Genomic DNA, 22,898 nt, shown 5'->3' on the forward strand with positions numbered 1-22,898 from the left:
AGCAAGTGATGCTAAAATTAAGAAACGGTTTCTGAGCAAAGAAGGGCACTCTCAGGAAAGCATGGTCTAAAGATTAAGCCCAGGGTGTGTTTATAAAATTCCTTGTTAAGACCCCAGAAAGACAAAAGGTGGTGCCTAGAATATCCTCAGTCAGACAAAAGGTACTCTAGGGTTTAAGGATGTGCCTCACAGGTCTTCTCAATCAAACAATAGGGCTTCTATTAAACCTCAGGGCACTGTCACTCTGCCATCTCAACAGAAGCCCAAGGTAGAGAAGGGTTTCTCTCAGAGATTTGTGGGTATGGCTTTTGTCTAATGGAGTGAACTCCAAAGAGATTCATTTAAGACATACAATGTTTTTTGTTGTTTGTTTTTTTTTTTTAAAGAGAATTATATGAACAGAAGCATTGCCAGCTTGGCCTGAAAGGGACAGAGATGGTACAAAATGAAAAGAGACCTTCGGGCCATCAAAGTTCTAAAAGCAGGAAGCAGGTTACAAAAACCACTCAGTTGCAAATACATGTTACCTTTTTATGAAAAAGGAAGGATGACTCAGAGTGAATTGCCAAGAGCCCAGAGGGTGGAGCCAAGAACCACGGAGAAAAACTCCTGGGACGTTTTTGAGTCAGAATGGGTTCTGACCAAGGAACTTTTGATATTTGCCCAACTGGATTTCAAAACTGCTGTGGACCAGTGATACCTGTGTGCTCTCCTTTCCCCTATTTTTTGAATAGGAGTGTTTTTGGCAGTTATTCTATGCCTGTCCCATCACTGGATGTTGGGTATGTGGGTGGCAGACAACTTGTCTCTTTAGTTCACAGACCAACAGATTGAGAGGAACTGTATTTGAGGTGCTTTGCCACACCCAGACCTGACTGAGGTGACGAGATTCTGGACTTAAAGTTGATGCTGTAGTGGGAAGAGACTTTGGGGGACTTGGGAGGGGGTGAGTGAGTTTTGTGTGAAGGAGAGACATAAATCCCAATGACCCTGACCTTTTGGTGTTCCCACTTGTTTGTGGCTGCCTTCCACATTGTACCAGGGTTGGTCTGTATGACCAATACAATACAGCAGAAGTGATGGTATGTCACTTCTGAGATTAGCTTATGAAAGACTGCATCTTCTGTCTTAGGTTCACTCTCTGTCTCTTGGATTACTTGCCTTGGGGGAAGCCAGCTGCCATGCTGTGAGGTTGCTTAGGCAGCCTCTATGCAGGCCCACATGGTGAGGAACTGAGGCCTCCAGCCAAAGCCAGTGAGGGACCGAGGCCTGCCAACAGCCATGTGTGCGAGTTTGGAATTGAATCCTCTAGCCCCAGATGACTGTGGCCCTGACTGAGGGCTTGACTTCAACCTCATGACAGACTCAGAATAAACCATCCAGCTAAGCTGCTCCCAGATTCCTGATTCTCAGAAATTGTGTGACCTAATAAATGTTTGGGGTTTTTTTTTTAAGTTTTTTTTTTTTTGATGTGGACCATTTTTAAAGTCTTTATTGAATATGTAGCAATATTGCATCTGTTTTCTGTTTTGGTTTTTCGGCCCCGAGGCATGTGGGATCTTAGCTCCCCGACCAGGGATTGAACCTGCACCCCCTGCATTGGAAGGCGAAGTCTCAACCACTGGACTGCCAGGGAAGTCCCATAAATGTTTGTTTGAAGGTACTGAGTTTTGGGGTAATTTGTTACACAGTGATATATAGCTAATACATCCATGCCACTGTCATTTATCTCTCCAGACCATCAATCATCCAAACATTATCCATCTATCATCCATCCAACGGTCTATCTATCCAGCTACCCATCCAAACATACATCATCCATCCATCCGTCCATCCATCCATCGTCCAAATACCTAAGCATTACCCATCCATCTCTCTACCATCATCCACCTAGTGAATTCAATGACCCATCTATCCATCCATCCACTCATCCCCTTAACCATTCCACGATCCTTCTCTAAAACTTAGATATGTCACCCAGAACCCAGAGGTAAAGACCGTTCCTTCCATGCCAGCCCTTACCTGAGCTATATCTAGATCTGTCTCCACTGCCTCAAGGTCTTTCCCAGAGGCGAAGAGTTTGTGTGCATTCTCCACATCCACAAGTAGTTCATCTGGGAGATCAGCCTGTGGGGAGAGAGAATAAGAGACTTAAGGAAATCTTGAGCCTGGGAGATGTTAAGCAGTAAGGCAGTCTAAACATTTGACCTCAGGAGTAGAAGTGAGGGTCAAATGTCAGCCAGCTGGGACACCAAAGGGGTCAAATAGCAAATGTGAGTTTCTGCACCTGAGTGTTCAAAAGTCTGAGTGCCTGGGTATAAATTTTTTTTATATATAAATTTATTTATTTAATTTTATTTATTTTTGGCTATGTTGGGTCTTCGTTGCTGCATGCAGGCTTTCTCTAGTTGCGGCGAGCGGGGGCTACACTTCATTGCGGTGCGCGGGCTTCTCATTGTGGTGGCTTCTCTTGTTGTGGAGCACGGGCTCTAGGCGTGCGGGCTTCAGTAGTTGCGGCACGCGGGCTCAGTAGTTGTGGTGCACGGGCTCTAGAGCACAGGCTCAGTAGTTGTGGCGCACAAACTTAGCTACTCTGTGGCATGTGGGATCTTCCTGGACCAGGGCTCGAACCAGTGTCCCCTGCATTGGCAGGTGGATTCTTAACCACTGCACCACCAGGGAAGTCCCTCTGGGTGTAGATTGACAGAGCAAACATCAAAGGTTCGAAAGACCAAAGCCTGAGGCCAAGATATTCTGGCCCTCTGGGGTTAAATGTCTTGGAGTCTGGAGGAAAACAATGCCGGGTCCAGCTTCCCAAGGGTAAAGGGTGAGGTCAAAGGTCACAGTCTATTTCTCCGGTGGAGAGAAGATATCTGGGGGGGGGGTCACAAAGGTGGGAATAAGGAAACTCAAGACCAGATAATATGGACCCCTGAGTGAAAGGTCAGACTATCTGGACTCTTAAGTGAAAACAGTAACCGTTATGGTCTCTTGAAGCCTTTCTGAGTGCTTCTCATGAATGATTTTGCTGAACCCTCACAATAACCAGTGAGGTGGCTACTTGCTATTATCTGAATTTTACAGGTGAAGAAGCCGAGGCCCCACTTGTCCAGGGTAACACAGCCATAAATGGCAGAGTCAGGATTTGAATCCAGGTTTGTGCAGTTTAAGACATTAGACATTCTGGACTCTGAATTCAAACCTCAGAAAACCTGGATGCTTGGTCACAAGCAATGAGGGGGTCGCCCACGCCAGTCCCAAACATCCTAGGTTTTGGTCCAGATAACAGTTGAAGAATCTGGAATCTAGGTCTTGAAGGAACCCCCGACTCCATCTCATCCCAGCCTTTCCACTACACAGATGGAGAAACTGAGGCCCAGAGAATAGCAAGGTTCAAGCCAAAGGCCAAAACAGCCTAGATCCTGAGGGCTGAAGTGGAGGGGACTGCTTACCGGAAGAGGACTTCGGGGGCGTCGTGGGGCTGGGGGTGCACTGGGGGTAGCGGCTACTGAAGTCCCATCCAGGATCGGTGCCAGGAGGCGACGGAGGTCAGGGCTACAGAAACGACGGGGGTCAGCGGCCAGGGCGGCCTCACTCAGGGCAGGGGGGTGCAGGAAGGCTAGGATCCGGGGACCAGAGGTGTCTGCAGGACACATCAAGATGGGGAGGACACAGGAGGGTCACCCAGGGCTGAGGGGCAGAGCCCTCTGCCAACCCCCGGGAGCACAGCTGACTAGGTAATCAGCATAGACCCCGTTCACAGTGCTGCCGAGTCCTGGAGAACTTCTGCTGTCCCTTCAGTTGCCCTGGAGGGGCTAACGTGGGGTGAGGGCACACAGTAGGCTGGGGACTGTAGCAATTGCCCAATGGTGGGGAAATGTTTTAATATTTAAAATTGACATGGCTGGACCATGGCACGTGACTGACCCGGTTCCCTGGTGGCACAGAATAACATTCAGCCTGGGGGGCTGTCATGTTAGGAGAAAAGACTGGCCCGTGATCCTCAAGGAGATTCTAAGGTCCCTGGAGGTCAAGATGTGGCCCTGAGCCAGTTCTAAGCCAGAAAAGGAAAGGAGATGGGGGACCTCATTACCACACCCAGGAGCATGGGTTGCCAGCAACAGTTTGGAGACGGTGAGGCCCTGAAGAACAAACAGGGAGGGAAACTCATCCATCCAGGATTGGAGGGGGTGGGGTGTTAAGCAGAGGAGAAGGAAGAGGTAGAAAGGAGCCAGACGTGGAAGGGTCAAGATTACCGGAAGCCAAAGAACAGTGAAGTGGGAGCACTGAACAAATGGAAAGTGGGGGCGATTGGAAGCCACAGCAGGATTCAGAGCAGAGAGCAACAAGACTGAAGCAATCATCCTGGGGACAGAGAAGAGGGAGGAGGGAAGAGAGAAGGGCATTCTGGGCGAAGGAAACTACATGTGCAAAGGCCCTGAGGCATGAAAGAGTTTGGTTTGTTCCCAGAGCACTAAGGAGGCTGGTGTGGCTCAGAGAGTAAGAAGGGGAGGGAAGCAGGTCACACAGGGCCAAGCGAGTGGCATTAAGGCACTTGGGCTTTCTTCCGAGCATCCTGGGGACACAACCCCTCCCAGCCCCAGCCCTACCCCATACCAAGGCTGTCACCAGGATTAGGGGCATCCTTCTGAGAGGGGGTGCCCCGCTGAACGTGTCTGCGAGAGTGTCGCTCCGTTTGCTCCAGGGACAGCACCACTTCGGTCTCTTCCACCCGGCTGGGGTACAGGGCAGAAAGGGGAGTGGGAGTCAGGGAGGGTGCCTGGCAGCCTCCACATATGATGTCCTGTTAGAGGAGGGCAGTCTCATCCGGGGGCTGGTGGGCATTGTGCAGAAAATAATTTGCCACATTGACTTGTTTTAAAGATTTAAATTTTGTTGAATGCTTTTTATTATAATAGCATTGACAAGAAAGTGAAGTGTGTCTTCCCAAGCTCCCTCTGTGGAAGGAAAGGCAGAAAAAAAGAGTTGGCATTTAGCATAGCCTGGGGAGAGAGAGAGAGGAGAGTCTGAGGGGCCGTGAGGGGCAGAGAGCAGGGAGAGTGAAAGGCATGAGAACTAAATATTCTCTTTATAGATATTTTCTTATAAATGTATTGATGAGGAATATGCACTTACTGTATTCTTATGTTGCCAAATAGGAAGAATTTATGGGGATATATTTTTATGAATAAGAGATTTTATTTATGAAGCTTCTATTCATAGGCATTTGTCACATTCAAGGGAACGAATTTATAAATACATCCTTACGTCCCTCGTGCCTTCCTGCCGCCCCCTCCCTCCCCAGTCTGTAGCTGCAGAAGCCACTCAAATGTTCTCTCTGCAAATTGGCTTCTGGAGAATGGGTCTGGGATGGAGGACCAGACCTTCATTTGCATCTCATTTGCAGAACACTATCCAGGTCAGAATGTGGGTGGTCCTTCTACCAGCTCTTTGAGAAGCTGTGATCCTTCCCCATCCTCACCCACCCCTTCTGAGCTGGAAACATCCCAATTTAGGCTGGATCCAAAGCCACCCCACCCCTCTAGAAAAACATAAGGTCGCACAGTCACACGTGTATGCACCCTCGGCACAGGCACAAACAGGAACTCCCATATACACCCAAGTGTATACATCAGATATGCACACATGTTCTATACACTTGGGCTCGCACATATGCATACATGCCACATGAAATGCACGCGTTCATTCATTCCACAGACATTTCCTACACAACCAGTAATACTTAGTGGTTAAGAGCAGGGGCTCTGCAGCCAGCAGCCTGGGTTCAAATTCCAGCTCTGCCACTTATGAGCTGTGTGACCTTGAGCATATGGCTGACCTCTCTGGGCCTCATTTTCCTCTTCTGTAAAGAGGGAGTAATAATAGTACCTCCTCCCCAGGTTGTCGTGAGGCCTAAATGAGTTAGTGTATGTCAAATGCATAGAACCGTGCCTGGCACGGGGTGAGCTCTATGTAAGTATTTGCCATCATTGTTTATTGAGCAACTACTGTGTTCCAGACACTGTTCTGGGCGCTGGAGATTCAGCAGCGCACAAGACAGACAAAACTCCCTGCTCTCATGGGGCTTAAATGCTAGGGGGAAAAGACAGACCTTCAATAAAAGATATTATTTGTTGGTAAATGTATCTATCTAGTTACAAAATATATATTTCCACTAACGAAGAAGCACTTGAAACATGGCTGGTTGGAATTGAGGTGTACTGTCAGTATAAAATACACCCCAGATTGAAAAAATTGAGTATGAAAAAGAATCTAAAATATCTCATTAATAATTTTTAATATTGATTACATGTTGAAATGACATTTTTGGATGTATTAGAATACACACACATATACCTATATTACAATGTACAATACACTTAATAGTGTATTATTAATTACATTAATTAATAATGTATTACTGATTTAACAATGTATTATTGATGTGATATTGTATTTAATAAAGTATTATTGAAACTAATTTCACCTGTTTCTTTTTACTTTTTTTGGGGGGGGCGGGTATAGTTGTTTTACAATATTGTGTTAGTTTCTACTGCACAGCGAAGTGACGTAGAGTTCCCTGTGCTATACAGCAGGTTCTCACTAGTTACCTATTTTATACATATTAGTGAATAGATGTCAATCCCAATCTCCCAATTCATCTCACCCCCCACCCCTCACCCCCCACTTTCCCCCTCTTTTTACTTTTTTAATGGCTATTAGAAAATTCAAAATAACATATGTGGCTCATGTCACACTTTTTTTTTTTTTTTTTCCTACGGGGCTGGCTTGAGGGATTTTACTTTCCTGACCTGGGATCAAACCCGGGCCCTCAGCAGTGAAAGTGCAGAGTCCTAACCACTGGACCACCAGGGAATTCCCACGTCACACTTTTATAGGACAGTAAGTATTAGGGGAAAGAAAGGCGAAGAAGGAGATATGCAATTTTGAGAAGGGCCATCAAGGAAGAAGGCCTGGTTAAACACACAAATGGTTCTAACTGCTCTGAAGCAAAAGGACAGGACCAGGAGGGAAAAAGGGGAGATATGACCTCCTGTAGGGGTTCAGGAAAGGGTCTCGCAGTAAGTAATGTCTGACCTGAAACCAGAAGGATGAGTGGGCGTCATTCAGGAGAAAGAGGAGGAGGGAAGGGGGAGGAGCATCCTGGCAGAGGAATCCGCATGTGCAAAGGTCCTGAAGTTTGGAGTGATAAGGGGAGGCATGCAGGAGTCAGGTCACACGGGGCCTGAAGAGCCATGTTAAGGTTTTGGGGCTTTCTCTTCTGGATACTGGAGAACCACAGAAGGGCTTTGAGCAGGGGAGAGACATGAACCAATTCGTATTTCAGAACCTGCCCCCTGACCTCGGCAGTTGTGTGATCAGTGGAATCCAAACCAGCTTTAGATCTCAGTTAGGAGGTTAATGCTATAAACAAGGTGTGAGATGGTGGTGGCCATGGAGACAGAGAGAAGGGAAACAAATTCAAGATCTATCCCAGAGGTGGATAGAGTGGATGTGGATAGGAGGGAATGAGAAAAAGGATGCAGGAGAGACTCCTAGGTTTCTGGCTTGAGCAAATAAGAGATTGTGTGGTTTGGTGGTTATTAGTGTAGCCTCCTGACCAACCTTGGGTCAAAACCCAGCTCTGACATTTACTAGCTGTGTGACATCAGGCAAATGACTTCCCCTCTCTGGTCCTCAGTTTTCTCTCCCCAAAAATGGGGATCGAAATAATTGCTATACCTCATGGGGTGGTTGTGAACACAAAACCCAGGGCCTGGAATGTTGTAAGTGCCCCGTGCAAGTGAGTTGTATTTTTATGGAGCAGGTGCTCACTGCAACAGAAGGAGGCTTAGGTGTGGCAGGATGGATTCTACAAAGTGTCAGCACCTGGGCACGCACAAAGAGCCACGCAGCTGCACGCCACGCAGTATGTACACAGCACTAAGCACGATTCATACCATATGCTTCTCATCTCACCGTTACTAAGTAAACACCTATTCTTTCTTCACCCATTTTCTGCCAGTAAAACCGAACTCGAGGCAGATTGAAATTCCAGGGACTGGCCACCAAAAGGCAAATCTTCATAATGAATGAAAGGAGCTTGCCGCAAGATATGGGGGCGGGTCCCCTCTCCTTAGCTCTCACAGTGAGGAGACTTCTTCCCAAGGCTACAAGTTATTCAAAGATTCTGATTTGAAAGGGTGTTAAGGAGAGAACATTCCAAGGACGCTCAGCCTTGTTTTCTTGTGTATGAAGACTTAGATGAATATTCCTGTTACCAACCTCTGTTTTCTAACAGAATCTGTTCTTGATCAAAAAGACCCAGGGAAACTCCTCTGGCTTTAGAAATGAATGCCATGTCCTGGAAGATAATCTTCAAAGAAAAGCTGTAAGTCTCCGTCTTGGGTGATCGTTTGCTGCCCCCGTCACAATGTTGTCATGGTGAAAAACTTCTAAGGTGCATGATGGAAGCGGCGGGAAAGACTACGATTCACCGCTACACACCCATTAGAATGTCACCCAATGAAGACAAAACAAGACAGAAACAGACAATACAAATGCTGGCAAAGATGTGGAGGAACTGGAACCCTCACACGTTGCTGATGGGAATGCAAGAGGGTACAGCCTCTCTGGAAAGCAGTTTGCTAGTTTCTTAGGAAGCTAAACATACACTGACCATATGACCCATCCATTCCATTCTTAGGTGTTTGCCCAAGAGAAACGAAAACATATGATCTCAAAAAATCCTGGACAAGAATGTCTACAGTAGCTTTTCTTGTAATTGCCCAATATAGGCAACAGTCCAAATACCCTCCAACTGGTGAATGGATAAACCGTGGTCCATACATATTCATACCACAGAAGATTACCTAGCATCAGAAAGGAACGTATTGATACACACCTCAACGTAGATGAATTTTAAATGTATTAGGCTATGTGAAAGAAGCCAGGCTCAAAGGCTACATACTACAGAATTTCGTGTACATGACATTCTGGAAAAGGCAAAATTCTAGAGTCAGAGAACAGATCAGTGGTTGCCAGAGATGACTGGGGGGTGGAGTGGGGTTCACTATGAAAGAATTTTCTTGGGTGATAAAACTACACTATAGCTCTTTTTGGGGGGCCACGCTGCATGGCTTGTAGGATCTTAGTTCCCTGACCAGGGATTGAACCCAGGCCCCTGGCAGTGAGAGTGCGGAGTCATAACCACTGGACCGCCAGGGAATTCCCTACTCTATAGCTTGATTATGGTCGGGGTTACACGATTCCATGCACTTGTCGAAACTCATAGAAGCGTATACCAAAAAGAATGAAACTTCTCTATGTAAATTACACATCAATTTTTAAAAAGCACAGAAAAGCCCCCAAGATTCAGCTAGATTTCTTATTTTAACTTGAATATAGAATCCTTTTAGTTTAAATTACACGCTCACACACATTGGTGTCTACATGCAGATACATGTGTGGTCAGTCACACATGTTCTACATACGTGTACCTGTGCACATACCCTCTCACACACGTGTGCACCACACACATGCACACTTGTGCATATACACACACACACCTGTTCACACGTATGCAGACCAGAAGAGAACCACGCACAGCCACCCCACCTCATTCCCGCTTACCTGATCAGGAAATGGACGCAGACGATACTCTCAGACTGGGGGCCCCGGCCCCCCGACACCACTGTGGCCTGGGTCTGGGTCCACAGGTAGCCACCACTCCGGGCCAGGAAGCGGTACTGCCCCGTTACTGCCTGGCCCTTGCTCAGCACTGGGGAGGGGCATGGGGAGGGGTTAGGGCAACTGGGGAGAGAAGGCCGTGGGAGCAGGGCGCTGGGTATGAAGGGGCCAGGGAAGAGAAGGTTCTGGGGGTCTTGGGGAAGCAGGCGGCTGGTGTTGGCTGGGGCCATGCAGCACCGGAAACGGAACCTGAACACGTACAGGTATGGATGCTCTGGCCGACTGCATCTGAGTCCAGCGCATGGATGTACTCATAGGCAGAACAGCCAATCAGGTCATCGGGGCTGTAGCCAGCAACCTCCGCAATCCTGAAGTGGGTGCAGTGGACCCCGGTCAGTTCAACTGGCGAAAGTGGAGGGTGGGTGAAAGGAAGGAGAGGGGGACACGGGGATGAAGCCAGCAAGACAGACAGAGACAGGGTTGTAACAGAGAAAGGGAGAGTAAGAAATAGAAAACGGGGTGTGGCCAGTTGAATAATGGCCCCTGAAGATGTCTCCGTCCTAATTCCCGGAACCTGTGAATATGCTACCTTACATGGCAAAAGGGACTTTGCAGATGTGATGAAGTTAAGGATCTTGTGATGCAGAGATGATCCTGGATCATCTGGGTGGGCCCAGTGTAATCACAGGAGTCCTTATAGGAGGGGAGTAGGTGATCAGAGTGAGACTAGATGTGATGATGGAGGCAGAAGCTGAAGTGATGCTCTGTGAAGGTAGAGAGAGGGGCCACAAGCCAAGGAATGTAGGAGGTCTCCAGAAGCTTTCATGGTAAGGAAACAGATTCTTCCCTGGAGCCTCCAGAAGGAACACAGCCCTTGATTTCAGCCTCATAAGACTCATTTCAGACTTCTCACCTCCAGAACACTGAGATAGAGAATTTGTATTGTTTTGAGCCACTACGTTTGTGGTAACATGATACAGCAGCCATAGGAAACTAATAGGGGAGGAGAGAGAAGGTAAAAATTGGAAGAGTGATGAAAAGAAAAAACAAAAAAGGGGACTTCCCTGGTGGTCCAGTGGTTAAGAATCCGTCTTCCAATGCAGGGCACTCAGGTTCGATCCCTGGTCGGGGAACTAGGATCCCACATGCGCAGAACAACTAAGCCTGTGTGCCACAACTAAAGAGCCTGCATGCCGCAACTACAGAGCCCACGCACTCTGGAGCCCGCCTGCCACAACTAGAGAGAAGCCCACACACCACAGTGAAAGATCCCGGGTGCCACAACTAAGACCCGAGGCAGCCAAAAAATAAATAAATAAATATTTAAAAAAAAAAAAAAAGAAAGACAAAAGAGAACGTGAAAGAAATAGGAGAGGGGAAGAGAAAGAAAGAAAGTCACAAAAAGAAAGATAAAAAAGAATGAATAGAAATAAAAAGTAATCATGATGATAATGATTTTAAAAAATAGGCACTTCTAGAGTGCTTTGTACCAGGCAACTCACTGAATGCTCAGAACAACTGTTCAAAGTAGGTTCTGCTATCACTCCATAGGACGGATGAGGAAAGTGTGGCACAGAGAGGTGAAGTCATTTGGCCAAGGGTGCACAGCCAGCATTTGAACCCAAGCAGTCTGAACCCAGATACGAAGACCCACAGACAACTCAGAGACAGAGAGATACACAAAGACAGAGATAGATGGAGTCAGAGAGATAGAAACAGAGCAGAGAGAGCAGCTGGGGGGTAGGAGAGGAGACGTGAATGAACTTGGGCAGAAAGGAAGAAGAGGAGCCAGGCTGGCAGGTGGTGGGTGGGCCCCTGGCTCCTGCCCACCTCTCATCACAGTAGGTGAACTTCATGTCCAGGCTGTGGCGGCTGAGGAAGGCCCCCCGGCCCAACGGGGGCTCCAAGCTGCCAGGGTGGGGGATGGCTTCACAGATTAGCACCAGGCATTGCAGGGGGGGCTCCAAGTGGGGGCTCCCGGCCGGGGAAGACTGTGCAGGGGGCTTGTAGGCCCTCATGTGTCCAGAACAGTGCAGTACCTGGTGGGCAGGGAGCGAGGCAATGATGCACCTGGGCCTAGGGCTACCCAAGGGGCGGGGAGGTATATCCCTGTAGGCCCCTCCCCTCAGGGAGCTGAGAAGAAGAAACCCCTGAGGATTCTAGAGGCCCAGCTCAGGGAGCTCTGAGGACCCCCAGACCCCAACCCCACAGAGACCCAACCTAAGAAGGTTCTGGCAATCTCTAGATTCTTAAGACTCAGGGAGCTCCGAGGACCCCAGATTCCAACCCCATGGAGACTCCAGGCCCAAGATGATGAGGACCCCCAGCCCCAGGCTCACAGAGACCCAGACTAAGAAAGGATACAAGGACCCCCAGATCCCCAACCTCCTAGGTACCCAAAGGATGCACTAGACCCAGCCTGAGAACACCGCACTGGATCCCCGGCCCAGGAGTCTCCCGGACTCCAACCCGCTGTGAGAACTTTAGGGCTCAGGTCCAGCCCCAGCAGGTCCCTTGCCCTCCTCCAGGCCAGGCCCTGCCCACCTTCCAGGTGGCCGCCTTGAGGTTGAGGGTGCGCCCGCGGCTGGTGAGGGTGCTCTTCATGCGCAAGGAGAAGCACCGCTCGGTGGGGGCCTCCGGCTTCTTTTTGGACAGGCCTGAGGAGGGCCGGGGGTGGGGGGGGAGGAGCAGGTCACCGGGCAGCTTGGGACAGGGCCCAGTCCCTCCAGCACCCTGGTTACTAACCTCTCCCCAGCCTCATCCCCAAAATTGAGACTTCCGACCCGGAGAGGGTCTCCACGGGGTATGCTATGCTCCTTTAGACCCCCGGGGTGCAGCCATGTCCCTGTATTCCCCTGGGGCAGGGCCACATCATCCTCATCCCATTTTTCTCAGTCCAGTATTTCAGAGGGGGAGAAGATATGCTGAAGAAAGAATGGAGGGCTTCCCTGGTGGCGCAGTGGTTGAGAGTCTGCCTGCCGATGCAGGGGACGCGGGTTTGTGCCCCGGTCCGGGAAGATCCCACATGCTGCGGAGCGGCTGGGCCCGTGAGCCATGGCCGCTGAGCCTGCGCGTCCGGAGCCTGTGCTCCGCAACGGGAGAGGCCGCATCAGTGAGAGGCCCGTGTACCGCAAAAAAAAAAAAAAAAAGAAAGGATGGAGCCTCAGTTTCTGTAATTTGGGGGCAGAGATCTCCAGGGACTCACTCTGCCGGGGAGTCAGGGCGTCCTGAAGCTCCTCTTGGTCACAGGGATGGACAAAATCAAAGATACTGTGTCCGATCAGCTCAAGCTGGGAGGGAGGGAAGCAGGGGGTGTCTTAGAGGAAAAGCATTTTTACCAGGGCCTCTGACCCATCTCCTCCCTCCCATCCTCATCAGCCTGCCCTAATTCATGAGCCTGGATTATTTCCCCAGTCTCCTTATTCATTCATTCATTCATTCATTCATTCCTTCCTTTGGCATATAATTTGCTGGGCATTCTTCTACATGGTATGGGCACAGCAGTGGCTATGAAGACAAAATCCCTGCCTCTCAGAGCTTACTGGCTAGTGGCGGGAGATAGCCAATGAACAAACAAAACAACACACATGCATAAAACAATATACTAAGTGATATGAAGAAAACTAAAGCAAGGTAAGATGATGAAATGATGGGACGCTATCTTAGAGGCAGTAGTCAGGGACAGTTCCTTGAAGAAGTGACATTTACACAAATTGCTGAACAAAGCCAGTGAGGTGGCTCTCTGGAGTAGAGTGTCCTGGAAAGAGAGAACAGCAAGTGCAAAGGCCCTGAGGTGAGACCCTATTCAAATTCCATTTGTTGTGCAAGCCGAAGACCCAACTCCTTATTTCAATTCAGGAAATGAGACTGGTGCTGGGAGGAGGTGACACAGATGAAAGGGGACCCACAGAGCCCACAGTCCAGAGCTAATGCTGAATAGGGGAGGAGTGAGATCTTGTAGTTGGATTTGAATCCGAGCCCTGCCACTTCCGAGCTTTGGGATCTTGAGACATTCACCTATCTGAGCCCAAGAGCTCAAACTAACAGAGAAATTGGTACCAAGAGTGGGATAACAAGGCAGGGGAAAGGAAGGGATGCCAACTGTGGAGCCCATTTATGTGAGCGAAGAAGAAGAATGGTATTGCTGTAAGGATCAGCTGAAATTAGTTCTACTCTCTAAGTGTCTCTTGTTTGTCCTCCCATCCCCAGGCCCCTAATCCTACTTCTTTTCTCCCACTTGGGGCCCTGCATCCACTTCCTTATGGATTTTCCAGCCGCTAGTCTCACTCCCTCTAATTCTATCTCTGTGCAGTACCTGGAGGGATCTTTCTAAATAAAATGAAATTCTGATTCCACCTTTCTGACACAACCTCTCCCCTGCTTAAAATCTTTCCATGGCTCCACAGTGCCCTAGAGATAAACCTTCTATTTTGGTCCTAAATTATGTCCTCTCTAGCCTTTTCTCTCTCACTTTCTCCCATTGCACTCTGCACCTAGCTTGGATTAATGTCTTTATTTCCCCCAAATGCTGTTTTATCTCACATCTGTGCCTTTGCATATTCTGTTCCCTTGGCCATGTACATTGCCAGTCTTCTCTGATCCCATCCATTCGCCATACCCTTTGAATGGCTAAGCCCTTCAGGTTTTAGCTCAGATGTCTTCTCCTCCAGGAAGCCCTCAATTCCCACCCAGGCTGGGTCAGGTACCACCCTCCACCCCCGGCTTGTACAGCCCCCTAGGCTGCCCCACCCCAGCCCTGACCATTCTGAATCTTCCTGTCTGGTGACATATTTGTCTCCCCTCTGCACTGTGGGCCTTGTAAAAATAGGGCTAAGGTGGTTCTGGTCACCTCTGTATCCCAGCATCACCTGCACAAAGCAGGCAGCTCCTCTTACCTGACTGAGGCCCAGGTGTTTGCTGACATTCTCTGACAAGTAAGCCATGTCTCCCTCGGCGGTGAGCACCATAACGAAGCCCTCCAGGGCCTTCAGGTAGCAGGCATCCAGTGGTTCGCCCCCTGCTCCCACCTGGTTCCACTCCCCTGGTGTCCGGACCAGGATGGGGCATCTCTAGTCAGCGGTAAGGCCACCCTGGCTAGCCTCCCTCTGCTTTCCTTCACTCAGAGGAACTTATAGGTACCTCCAGGTGAGTGGGGCACATCCCAGTGGCTTGGAGTCCAAGGAAGAGGGCAGGACCACCAAGGACTGGAATTCTAAGGGAGCAGAGCCTCCCAGGGGTACAGAATTCTAAGGAGATAGGGGTTTCCTAAGGGAACAGAACTCTAAGGAGGGCAGAATCTTAAGGGGATGAAATTTCCAGGGGTCAAAATTCTAAGAAGCCAGGGCCTAGGAGGAGTCAGAATTCCAAGGGGGCCAAGCTTCCCAGGGGTTCAGAATTCTTGGAGCAGGACCTTCCAGATCGGCGGGATTCTAAAGAAGCAGGGACTCCCAAGCAACAGAATTCTAAGGAGGCAGAATTCATCTAATGGGCAGAGTCTGCCAGAGCATGAGTCCACTTTCCCCATAATAAAAGCTTTTCAGGGTCCTGGGATTCCAAGGGTGTGTGTGTGTGTGTGTGTGTGTGTGTGTGTGTGTGTGTGTGTGTGTGTGTGCGTGCGTGTGTGTGTGTGTGTGTGTGTGTGTGTGTAAAGGCGTCCTACAGATGGCTACTAAGGGGACAAGCAATAGAACTAGGGATCTGAGGAGGGGGAGCGGGACTCTCTCAAGTAATTAAATATTGGGCAGTGAAGCCTCCTGGGGATATTGATTATAAGGGAAGGAAGCTTAGCCGAGATCTCTCAGGAGACCAAATCCTAAGGGTCCAGGTGCCTTAGGGAGTTAGCCGGCCTCCTATTCCCTAGGGTTCTAACTCTAAGGAGGCGGAGCTTCCCAAGGGCGCGTTCCAATGGGCGGGGCCTCACAAATGATAGACTTCTAAGGGGGCGGGGACTCCTAAGAAACTTGGTTCCGATTGGCCCAGAACCTGAAGGGGCGGGGCCTCTCCCACTGAGTGGATTCTAGAGGGGTGGGGCTTCGCCGGGAAGACATGGGGGGCGGGGTCTTGTGGAGATGAGGCTTCCCGGAGGAGGGGCCTCCCTGGGATGTACCTTTCCGAGGGCGGGGTCTTGCTGAGGTGGGAATTCCCGGGGGCGGGCCTCACCTGCGGCGCAGAGTTGGTGCATGCGCAGGTAGCTGATGGTGAGGCGCATGATGGAGGCTTTGTCCAGGTGGGCGCTCACCCCGCGCGCGAAGGGCAGCGTGTGCGCCAGCTGGTACAGCACCTCGGTCTCCTGGCTGCGCCGGCTGCGGGCTGCATCCCGGGACTTCTCCTTGCGCAGCTCCGTGCTCGACCTGCGGGCATGGGCAGCGTTCACTGGCGGCGCCCCGGGAAGGGAAAGAGTTGGATGGGACAAGCACGTGGGTTGCTGCCACATGGGTCTCGGGTTCAGGGAGGGCAGAGCCGCGACTGTGCTGGCCTCGCAGTGTGGCCCGGGCGAGTTGCCGGAGCTCTCTGGGCCTGGGTGGATTATACTGTGGAGTCGCTCCTTGCCTCAGGTTTTATCTGTCCCGGCGCCAGCCAGCCCGTGCTGCCCTCCGGTGCCTCACTCCTCTCCAAGGCGTGCCCAGGGCCGCTCTGTCCCCTCCCTGACTTATCTGCTGTTTATTCTCCGGGCTTGGGAAGACCGGGGAACAGGGAGGCCTCCGGCTGGGAGGGGGCTGGCAGAGCTGGCCAGGAGCCAGGGAACGGAGGGCGCAAGAAGATGCCTCCAGCCCCCCAGGCCCCCTGCCCTACAGCCTCCCAGAACCCCCTCTTCTGCACTTTCCCCTCCTCAGCTGAGCTGAGTCCTCAGAATCTTGGAGTACAGATCTCAAAGTCCAACGACCCACCAACAGGGGCCCTGCCAGGGTGACACAGCAAACCAACCCCAGGGCCAACGGCTCACCACTCATCTCAGCCCTTTAATCCACTTCAAATGCCTGAATTCTGCATGTGGGGTTGGGAGGAGAGGATGAGTGTCATTTTTTTCCAGAAATATCTACCACTTATCCAGCTTTTACTATTAGGTCAGACCCCGTGCCGAGTGTGTAACTTACATTAACCCGTTTAGCTCAGACATCCCTAGAAGGAAGGTAGTAACATTTTCCCCGTTGAACAGATGAAGCCCGGGCACAGAGAGGTGCAGTGCTTGCCCACAAGGAGTGAAGCCAGCGTTTGAACGCTGGTCTTCCTAAACTCTTCAGTTTCCTCTGTTGTATGGCCCTGGGTTTATCTCCAGATTTCAGTACTTCTCCCTGTTTCTGCCACTGTCTTAAAAGTCAAACTCCAGGTCTGTCTGAATCCAAATTATAGTTTTGGGGAAGAAAATTATAGAGTATTTACATATAGTATAGTATGTGTAATCTTATCTATATTGATACTATTGGTAAAACCATTAATAAGCAGCTATAAGTTGCTAAGCATTTATGCGTCTGGCGTTGCACTAAGTAAGGACTCAGCCTATGTGTACTCATTCAGCCCTAAGAAAGCCCTAGGCAGAGAGCACTTTAAACCTCCACTTCACAAAGGGGAAACTGAGGCTCTGGAAAGTGAAGTCCTTTGCCCCAAAAGTCACAAAGCCATTAAGTGGTGGAGCTGGGATTTGAAGTCAGGCAGTGACGTTCCAAAGCCTTTATTCTTCTAATTCCTTTCTTGTGACGTCCCCGCCACAAGAGTTTTGACGTCCATGGACGCAAAACTCTAGGAGGGGAAGCTGCCCCTTCCTAAAAGCCAGAGGCCACTTCTGGGGCATCAACCTCACCCCCGAGCAGGAGACCTGCAGCCCAACCCACAGGCATGATGGAGGGAGGGGAGTGGACTCTTCTGACTCTCCAGATGGGAAGGAACTCCTCAGTGCAAGTGGGTGGGAGGCACAGAAGGGGGCAGCTGGGTGGAGGGAGCCAGCAGTTGCCCTCATCCCCTCCCTCCTGGCTGATGGGGGGCAGGGGCCTCCAGTCCCGCTCTGCCCAGGGGACATTCCGTCCTCCTGTCCCGTTCTGTTCCAGCCCTGTTTGTCTTCCTGCCCAGAGGGTGGGGGTGGGCGGGCCTCGCTGAGCTGGGGGCCCAGACAGAGGGAACAGGGAGTAGGAACAGGAACGGGGTTGGGGGGTGGGGTTGGCCCCCCACCTCCTGGGCAGCTGGGCTCTATAATCCTCTCTGTGGCCAAATGACTCCTCCCTCCATAGAAGAAGCTAGCTGGTGGTTACAGCGGGACCCTCCTTCTAGCTCCCAGCCTGTTCTCCGGATGTTCTGACAGGAAGTGTGGCCTCTCACTTGCTCCACAGAGGCCTGGTCTCTGGCCTTTCCCTTTAAACAGAGTCGGGGCTAGTTCCTCTGGTGCAGGGTTCCAATCTCAACTCCATTACTTAATAGCTGTGTGACTTTGGACAAGTTGCACAGCCTCCCTGAGCCTAAGAACAGCACAAACTCATGGGGCTGTTGTGAAGATTAAATGAGTTAATATATGTCAAGGGCTTAGAACCGGGCCCGGCAATTGGTTGGTGCTATATAAAGGTTCAACTTTTATTATTTCCCCTTTGTCCACATCAGGGAGGGAAGGCTTAGGAGCATCGTAGGCACTGGAGAAACCCTCGGGCTTCAGTGGTAACCCCATGGTGTGGTGTGTGTATGTGTGCAAGTACACACGTGATTTAAACAACACCTTGGGAAGAAAACGAAATCATAGTGATACTACTAATAATGATAGCTTTGGTGGATCAAACACTCATGAGCTTAGAGACCCCATTAAATCCTTTCAACAAACCCTAAGAACCTGGAAAAGTGATCTCCCTTTTACAGAGTCAGAAACCAAGGCTCTGAGCAATTGCATCGCCCAGCCAAGTAACCAAGCTGGTAATCCCAGGGCCCTCCACCAATGCGCAACCATGCCCAACGCTTCTGTGAGTCTAACCACGTATCTGCTTCTACCCAGAACCCTGTCGGACTTGAACACAGTTTATTGCTCACCTATCGGGTATCCTGCCCCGAAGATCTGTCCCCTCACTGCTTCTCATCTTGAGCGGGTGCAGGGGAGGGGAGGTATAAGCCTCATTTTCCAGGCTACAGAACTAAGGCTCAGAGAGCAATTGCTGGCACAAAGCCACACAAGCCAGGAAGCGGGTGAGCTGCAATTTGAACCCTGATCTGGGGGCCTGTGCTCTTAAATGCCATTCCTTGGTGGGCATGCCACCCAACGGACCCCTGCCCTGCCCCTCCTCTGTCCATTGGCCCCAGGCCCTTCCCCTTGTCCCACCACTGCTGCCTCCAGGTTTCCCCAGCTGGCCAGTCTCCCCAGCTGGCCCCATGCCAGCCCTGGTCCGTCCCCTTGGCACTCTGCCCAGGTTGGGACGTGCAGCTGGAACCCTGCCACCCTTCCTCTGAGTTCCAGTAGAGAACGGGGGTGGAGCCAGGCTGGGAGGCCCCAGGGTAAGGCCTGGGAATGGGGACTAGGGCTTGGTGCCCCCCCCCCAACCAGGAGAGGGAGAAGCCCACCTCTTCCCTGCCCTGAAGAACTTGCCACCCCAGAACAAAGGCATGGAGAAGCGGGGACACCCTTCCCCACGTTCAGGGCTGCTCCTGGGCCTCTCTCTCCTGATATTCAGCTGGGTACTGGGGGTCTTGCAAAAAGTGTAGAGGATTTGGGTGGGGGCTTAGGTTGAATACATGCAGGGACTCCTCTTGGCATTGCGCCAAGGTGGCCTGCGAGGGTTTGGGTTTGAGAAGGGACTTGGGGTGGGGGTCGGTGGGAGTCTCTCTACCCCTGACTCTGCTCCTTCCTAAGGACATGATAATCCTCTGGGGCGCCTGTACCCAAAGCCCTATGTTTTCTGGGAACCCTCTGACCGGAGGGGCACCCTGGGCCGAATGCCCATCAGGGACTTCCCAAGAATCACCCTTGCCTGGGATGGGATGGCAAGGATGGAAGAAGGGAAGTGGGCAAGGGAGTATGGGGGGCCCACTCACCATCACCCTGACCCTCTTTGGCCCTAGCGCCATCCTAGGGGTGCAGGAGGGGATGGAGCGTGGCCGGGATCTGGGTGCGAGTTATGAGTGGGTGGTGCGTGGGCTCGGATGACACCGCAGGAGAGGGCTGGCCTTGGATGGGGAAGGGGGAGCGCCCCAGCTCCGCCAAGAGGGGCCCCCACCTAGGCAGGAAGGGGTGCTGGGAGGGGCTAGACCAGGGTTGGCCTAGAAGGGGTGGGATAGAGTTCCCTGGCAGGCCCAGAGCCAGAGACTAGAATAGAATCGGGGGGTGTATAAGTGGGGGGAGTGAAAACATGGGGGTGGGGAAGGATCCAATCAGACCTGCGAAGCCAGGGAGGAGGGAAGGGGGTGAGGCTTCCTGGACGCCTCAGATTGGACAGGAGAAACCAAGGGCATGGGATATTTTCCGGGGTCCCATGAAAACATGGCCAGATAGGACCCCCTGGCAGTGGACCCAGAGCACGAGTTCCCTGTGCTGCCCCAGCAAATCTGCACCTGCTGGGAAGGGAACACAGAAACCCACCACCTGTCCGGGATGACCCCAGCTGGGCTCTGCGGCAGGGGGCGCTTCCCACAGCTTGCACTGAATCAGGCACAGCTCCCTCTCTGGAGTCTTCCCCAAATAAGGCTTGGGTGCCCCTTCCCACTGTCACAGGGACTGGGTGGGAGTGGAGGAGTCAGATAAGAGGCTAGACTTTGGGAAGTGGGTCAGGCTGTTTTCTTGTTCTTAAAGGGGGTGACCCTACCTTCCAAAAGGCCCCTGGGAAGGGTCCCAAGGTGGCTTCTGGAAGGTGACCATCTCTGCCTATTTCTAGGCAACTCAACGTTTGGGAGACTGTCAGGGAGGGTCCAGTTAAAGAGGCTCTCTCTTCTCTTGAACTCAGAAGCTGACTCCGCATTCCAAGGGACTCCCTATATCTGGGAAGGCTCAATTTGGGGGTACCCCGGATCCCCTAGGACTCTAGGGGTCTGGTGTCAAAGAACAACCTCAATTCTGGGGGCTCGGAGGCCAGAAGGGTCAGTATGTGGAGGGAGAATGCCTCCCGCAGAAGCCTGGGAACTGCTCAAACGCAACTACCCCCGATTCCACGGGGACCCCGAGTTTCAACCCCAGTCAGGAGGGGAAGCGAACCCGGAACAGCAGGAAATCTGGGATCACGACCCAGATGTCGCTCCTGGCTAGAGGGGCGTGGCAGCCTGGACTTGGGGAAATGCCCCCACCCCTGCAGTCCCCTAGGGTGGAGGGTGCGGCGGGGATGTGTCTCCAACCGCGCGCCCGAGTGGCCCTAGGCTTGCACCCGCGCCTTCCCCACCCGGCTCAGGGGTCGCTGGAAGAGGGGCCCCCCCAATTCTTATCATTCCTGACCCCAAAGCCCAGTACCTTGCGCGCTGTAGCCCCAGCGCCATGACTCGCCAGTCGCCGCTCCGGAGCCCTTCGAGGCCCCTAGCCCCCTCCCCTGCCCTGCGAGCCCCCTCCCCAGCTCCTCCCCCCGCCGAGCGGTTGGCTGCGCAGCGCCCGGCCCGCGGCTCTGGTTGGTTGACTGGTCTGTCACTTCCATGAAAGAGGCGGGACAAGAGACGAAGACTTGGAATGCCGTGGGGGGGGTGCGGGGGGGGGAGAGAGAGAGAGAGAGAGAGAGAGAGAGAGAGGTGTGTGTGTGTTTGTGTGTGTGTGTGTGTGTGTGTGTGTGTGTGTGTGTGTGTGTGTGTGTGTAGAGGGGGCGGGTGCAGTGGAATACACCCCCCCCCAGCCACACTCCTTGCCGCGGACTTCTCAGCAGTGTCGCCAGCGCGGTGCAAGCAAGGTCGGCTGGCCGCGCCTTCTGGCCCAGTATCTCCCGCCAAGTTCCGACACCAGTACTCTTCTGAACCCACCTAGTTCACTCCAGCCCCCACCCTCTAACTCGCACCCCCGGCTCATTCCTCCATTTCCTACCCCCGGGTGGGCCCCTCCGACCTCCAATCCCACCCCCTCCAGTGGCCCAGCCCTGCCTCCTGAGTCGCCCAGCTCCGCCTCCACCCCTTCCCTATCCACTGAGTCCTCCGCTTTTCCTCTCCGCCCCCAACTCCCGACCCCACCCCAGTTCTACAATCCCTCCCCCCTCTGTACCCCATCGTTCCCTCTCAGTCCCGAGCCCCTTCCTTCCACCTTCACCCCTCCGTCTCGTGCCCAATCCCTCTGCTCCCCACTCCTCCGGTCTAGCACCCTCTGTACCCCAGCCCCACCTCCTTGCCTCTCTAACTCCGTTTTCAGGTTCTCACTGGTGAGTGATCAAGTTTATGTCAAGTAAATATGTAAAACTCAATCACACCCACTTTTCAAAAGAGCGGAGAAATGATCTTTCTACCAATGAAGTAAGAAGGGAGAGGCACAAGGTCACCAAGGAGTGGTGAAAGTGTTACAATTGGATAAGGAACAGGTGTGTGTGTGTGTGTGTGTGTGTGTGTGTGTGTGTGTGTGTGTGTGTGTGTGTGTTGGTGGTGGTTGGGTTCTAATCCATAACAGACCAATATTCAGGATGCAGCTTTGGGCAGGGAAGAGGACACTATAGCAGAAGTCTGTGGTTTTTGCCCACCCTAGTGTCCCACTCAGTTTTCTTTTGGGGAACCACTTCTCTCCCCTCTCAGTCTATTTAATTTGAATAGGGCTGGCCATAACCCTCCCCTCACCAGCTCCAGGTACTAGACCTAGCCAGTTTATTCTGTTTTTCTGATCACAGTGATTGGTTCAGGGAAGGCATATGACCTAATCTAGCCCAGTGAGAACCAACCCTGAGACACTTGCTGCAACTATCACAAAAGAGGTTCTCTTTCTACTGGAGTTGCCAAGCTGGTGGGATGTGAGCCTGGAGCTCATGGGGCTCTGTTACCATGAAAGAAGAGGCTTTATGCTGAATGTCAATGCAGAGGAAAGCAGAAATGAAAGTTTGTAAAAGACAGTCCTAACACTAGCACTTAAGTGCCTGGATCCAGCCATACCTGAAGTCCATTTTAATCTTAGAACCATTATGGGTTTTTTGGTTGTTGCTGTTGTTGTTAAATATTGTTTTATTCATTTACTTTGTGCTTAGATTAGTTGAGTTGATTTCAGCTGCTTACCCCCAAAAGAATCTTGACAAACTGAGAGAATATCTCCTGAGCCTCAGTACAGAGACATGTGAATGAGAGGTCAAAATTAGGAAGGGCTG

The 22,898-nt window shown here is 51.5% G+C and overlaps 1 protein-coding gene across 2 annotated transcripts in view; it reads right to left on the reverse strand.

Moving 5' to 3' along the window:
- The window catches only part of HIF3A (hypoxia inducible factor 3 subunit alpha), a 28,731-nt gene extending 7,581 nt beyond the window's left edge, over nt 1-21,150 (reverse strand). Inside the window, exons 1-11 of one of the 2 annotated variants that reach the window (XM_060132477.1) lie at nt 21,092-21,150; nt 15,850-16,040; nt 14,586-14,731; nt 12,896-12,980; nt 12,235-12,347; nt 11,521-11,729; nt 9,952-10,058; nt 9,634-9,781; nt 4,618-4,736; nt 3,453-3,643; nt 2,023-2,127 (exon numbers count right to left, since the gene is read on the reverse strand). In XM_060132477.1, coding sequence (XP_059988460.1) covers nt 2,023-2,127; nt 3,453-3,643; nt 4,618-4,736; nt 9,634-9,781; nt 9,952-10,058; nt 11,521-11,729; nt 12,235-12,347; nt 12,896-12,980; nt 14,586-14,731; nt 15,850-16,040; nt 21,092-21,117 — 1,440 coding nt within the window. In that variant the 5' untranslated portion in view covers nt 21,118-21,150. Of the gene's footprint in view, nt 1-2,022; nt 2,128-3,452; nt 3,644-4,617; nt 4,737-9,633; nt 9,782-9,951; nt 10,059-11,520; nt 11,730-12,234; nt 12,348-12,895; nt 12,981-14,585; nt 14,732-15,849; nt 16,124-21,091 lie in introns of those variants that run through there. The other variant, XM_060132476.1, reaches the window with a different exon arrangement.
- Between the last annotated feature and the right edge of the window lie 1,748 nt (nt 21,151-22,898).

The sequence above is a fragment of the Lagenorhynchus albirostris genome, chromosome 19, assembly GCF_949774975.1.
Source record: "Lagenorhynchus albirostris chromosome 19, mLagAlb1.1, whole genome shotgun sequence".
In the NCBI taxonomy this organism is placed as follows: Eukaryota; Metazoa; Chordata; class Mammalia; order Artiodactyla; family Delphinidae; genus Lagenorhynchus; species Lagenorhynchus albirostris.